Below are 4,035 nucleotides of genomic sequence, written 5' to 3'. Positions count from 1 at the left end.
TTTTAAAACAATCTTATGGTTCACAGGATGAGCGGCTTCGATCAATTCCTCATCTTCAATCATTGATTTTATAGCTCAAACTTCACGTGCTCGTATATACTAGCTGACAAAAAAAAAAAATGTAAGAAAACAGAATTATAGTGAACATACATGATCTTATCCCTTAACCAACGGTCCAAACCAGGCTAAGACCCACAAAAAATAAATAAACAAACAAATTTAAGAATTAGTAGCAAATAAAATAAAATAAAGAACCGTGTAGTAAAAAAGATGGGCATCTTCTCAGTCCCAATGTGTGCGCATGTAATACACATCCGTGTATAAATACCAGTCACATGTACTCACATTTTTCTCATCCAGGTAACATTCAAATCTCATCAACTAAATAAACTCAAAAAGGATGAATCCTATGTTTTACTTCCTTCTTGCCTTTACCACTGTTTTGGCCGCGACCGCAAACGCTGGACCAGTTCTCGACACTGATGGTGATATCATATTCGACGGCAGTTACTACGTTCTCCCCCTCATCTGGGGCCCTACAGGTGGCGGCCTAACTCTCGTCTCCCGTCTTGGCAACCAGTGTCCCCTCTTTATCGGACAGGAGGGTTCAGAGGTCAACAGGGGTATTCCCGTGAAATTCTCAAACTGGAAGTCCAGAGTTGGGTTCGTCCCCGAAGAAGAGAACCTCAACATCAAGATGGATGTCGAACCTACGATCTGCGCTCAGTCAGCTTATTGGTGGGTCACTCCAGCCCCCAGTCCCTGGAGGTCGTTGTTCATAGCGGCTGGTCCTAAGCCAGAAGCTGGAGGAGAAGATTCTTCGAGGAGTTTCTTCCAGATCAAGAAAACTCAAGCCAAACTTAACGCTTACAAGTTTGTGTATTGTAGTGACGGTAACGACTGCATCGATGTCGGTACAAACGTGGAAGGTGGCGTTCGGGGTTTGGTTATAGGCTCTACCCCTCCATTCGGTTACCCATTCGAGGTTGTGTTCGTGAAAGCTACTGAGAAAGAGACTTCATCCAAGACTATGTCTATTATCTGAGAGAAATTAAGGACCACTTAATAAAGGGGATAAGAGTTATAACTTACGTCTAAGAATAAAACTCTATCTATGTATGATGTTTTCTTTGTTCATCGATCATCATCATGTATGGAATAAAACATCTTTCCTTTCCTTTGTTTCTTTGTTTGTTTTTAATTATCTCTCTAATTTAAGATTCACATAATTTGGGGGAAAAAAAGCAGAAACATTTTCCCTTATAGAATACCCGCATAAAAATAGGTTATCTAAGAGCATTAGTATCCAGGGTTTTTTAGGGCGAAGTTCTTAGAAAAATATAAGAAATTGTTTCTTAATTTTTAACTAAAAAATTAAGAAACTGTTTCTTAAAGTACTACTTATAAGTTTTGATTTTGCAGTATTATCGCTGTTTGTTAGCTACATACAGGATCAGTGACAAAACTGTTAGGAAATACGCGGTCAAATTTTGCGGTAAACCAGAATTTATGGCAGCGGAAAAAGCGCACACACACAAAATTGTTAACGGAGTTCGGCCAATGTTGCATACGTCTCCGGACCTGCTACTGATCTTTTATTATCAACCCGGAAATTTTTTACAAGCTCTCAACTCACACCCCGATCCTAAATACACTCAAAAATTACTCGTAATTTCTTAAAGAAGATTTTTTGTGAGAAATTTTTTTTTCTTCTTGTTCTTCGATCTCTCTTTGTTCTCTCTCTGTGTTTTCTTGTTTTGGGATACATTTCAGAAACCAGAAGCTTGTATATTTATAAGAAGAACTTGAGGAGTAAGTGGACATAATTGTTGACAAAAGCACCTCCTTCACCGTCCAACTTCACCGGCCAACACAAAAAACGGGTTCTTTGACTTACAATCTCCCACTTGAAGACTGATTTCAATCTGTCTTCACATCTTAATCAATGTAGCAGGTCTTCCCAGCTTGTTACTCCAACAGACCAACTGAGGTTGCACACAACCTCAAATTATCATATGGCACGACTTTCGTCAACATGTCTGCCAGATTCTTAACGGCTTCCCAATGTTCTTTTCCTGGATTGCTCATAAATCTGCTGACGACTCCCACGGCATGTGCAATGTATGGCCTTGTACATATCATCGCGTACATCAAACTGCAAATAGCAGAAGCATATGGAATTTTATCCATATATTCCATCTCGTCTTCGTCTTTGGAGACTGTTCTCTGGATATCCGAAAGTGACTTCCCAGGGGAGTACTGACCGGCTTCGCGTCATCCATGTTAAACTTCTTGAAGACTTTCTTCACATACTCCTCTTGTTATAACTTAAGACCTTCCTTGCTTCTACTGATTCTCATCTCAGAATCTGTCTTGCTTTTCCAAGGTCTTTCATCGCAAACTCTTCTGAGAGTTTCGTCTTCAGGCTATTGATCTCCTGCAAGTCTTCTCCTACTATCAGCATGTCATCGACATATAGGAGCAATATCAAGTAGGACTCTTCAAGCCTCTTGAAGTAACAACAGTGGTCAGCTTCACACCTCAAGAACCCGACACCTTTAATAAAGTTGTCGAACCGTTTATACCACTGTCTTGGAGCTTGTTTTAAGCCGTACAAACTCCTTTTCAGCTTGCAAATAAGGCTTTCATTTCCTTTGATCTCAAAGCCTTCGGGTTGCTTCATATAAATTTCCTCATCCAAATCACCGTGAAGAAATGCCGTCTTCACATCCATCTGTTGAAGATGCAGATCGTCTTGTGCTACCAGCCCAAGAACCGTTCTGATGCTCACCATCTTGGCTACAGGAGAGAAGATTTCAGTGTAGTCAACGCCTTCTTTTTGTTGGAATCCCTTCACAACAAGCCTCGCTTTATAGCGCTTACTCCCATCAGGTTCTTCTTTTATCCGGTAACCCCACATGTTATGCAATGCATGTTTCTCCTTAGGCAAATCTGCTAACTCCCACGTGTGATTGGATAACAATGAGTCCATCTCGTCGTTCAATGCAAGCTCCCACTTGATCGACTCATCAACTTGCATAGCTTCCTCATAACATTCAGGCTCGCCTCTGTCTGTGAGCAGAATGTAGTTGAGCGATGGAGAAAATCTTACTTGCTTTCTGATGATTCTGCTTGACCGTCCTAACTCCGTGACTGGTGTATATGGGATCACTTCAGAATCATCACTTTCTTCAGCTTCACCACTCTCGTCTTGAGAGATTTCTTCTTCTGCTGTTGCGGTATCCTGTGGCAACTCCGGTGTCAGGATATCTTCTAAGTCAACAGCTCCAGGCCCTTTCCTCTCTGAGCCTTCTCTTAGCTTATCCTGTAGAGCACTTCTTCGTTGAATACAACATTCTTGCTGCGGATGATCTTTCGATTTTCATCATCCCAAAACCGGTAACCAAACTCCGCGTTATCATAGCCGATGAAGTAACACTTCTTAGACTTCGAGTCAAGTTTACTTCTTGCAGCATCATCAATATGAACATAAGCTAAGCATCCGAACACCATTAGATAAGAAAGGTTTACTTTCTTTCCGCTCCAAACTTCTTCAGGAATCTTAAATCCCAACGGTACAGACGGTCTTCTGTTTATTAAGAACGATGCGGTATTGATTGCATCTGCCCAAAACGTCTTTGGCAATCCACAGTGCAATATCATGCTCCTTTCACGCTCATTTAAGGTTCGGTTCATCCTTTCCACTATTCCATTCTGTTGAGGCGTTCCAGGAATAGTCTTCTCCATCTTGATCCCATTATCAGCGCAATATCTCTTGAACTCGTCGCTGATGTACTCTCCACCATTATCAGACATTACACACTTCAACTTGAGATTCGTCTCAATCTCAACTTGTTCTTCATGAAGTAAACCCACACTTTTCTTGTGGAATCGTCGATAAAAGTCACATAGTAGTATGAACCTCCCAGCGATGCAACATGAGCGGGTCCCCACACGTCAGTGTGCGCCATCTCTAACTTCTCATATTTTGGCTCTCTTCCTCCTTTAGAGAAACTAACTCGTTTCTGCTTTCAT

At 41.3% G+C, this 4,035-nt stretch overlaps 1 protein-coding gene across 1 annotated transcript; it reads left to right on the top strand.

Moving 5' to 3' along the window:
- The first annotated feature begins 277 nt into the window (after nt 1–277).
- Nucleotides 278–1,182, top strand: LOC106296618 (kunitz-type serine protease inhibitor DrTI-like). Its single transcript, XM_013732795.1, has one exon. It carries the CDS (start codon nt 401–403, stop codon nt 1,043–1,045), a length of 645 nt encoding a protein of 214 aa, XP_013588249.1. The 5' UTR covers nt 278–400; the 3' UTR covers nt 1,046–1,182.
- Nucleotides 1,183–4,035: the final 2,853 nt, after the last annotated feature.

This window comes from Brassica oleracea, chromosome C6 (genome assembly GCF_000695525.1).
Source record: "Brassica oleracea var. oleracea cultivar TO1000 chromosome C6, BOL, whole genome shotgun sequence".
Taxonomy (NCBI): Eukaryota; Viridiplantae; Streptophyta; class Magnoliopsida; order Brassicales; family Brassicaceae; genus Brassica; species Brassica oleracea.
This window is presented reverse-complemented; position numbering and strand designations above follow the sequence as displayed.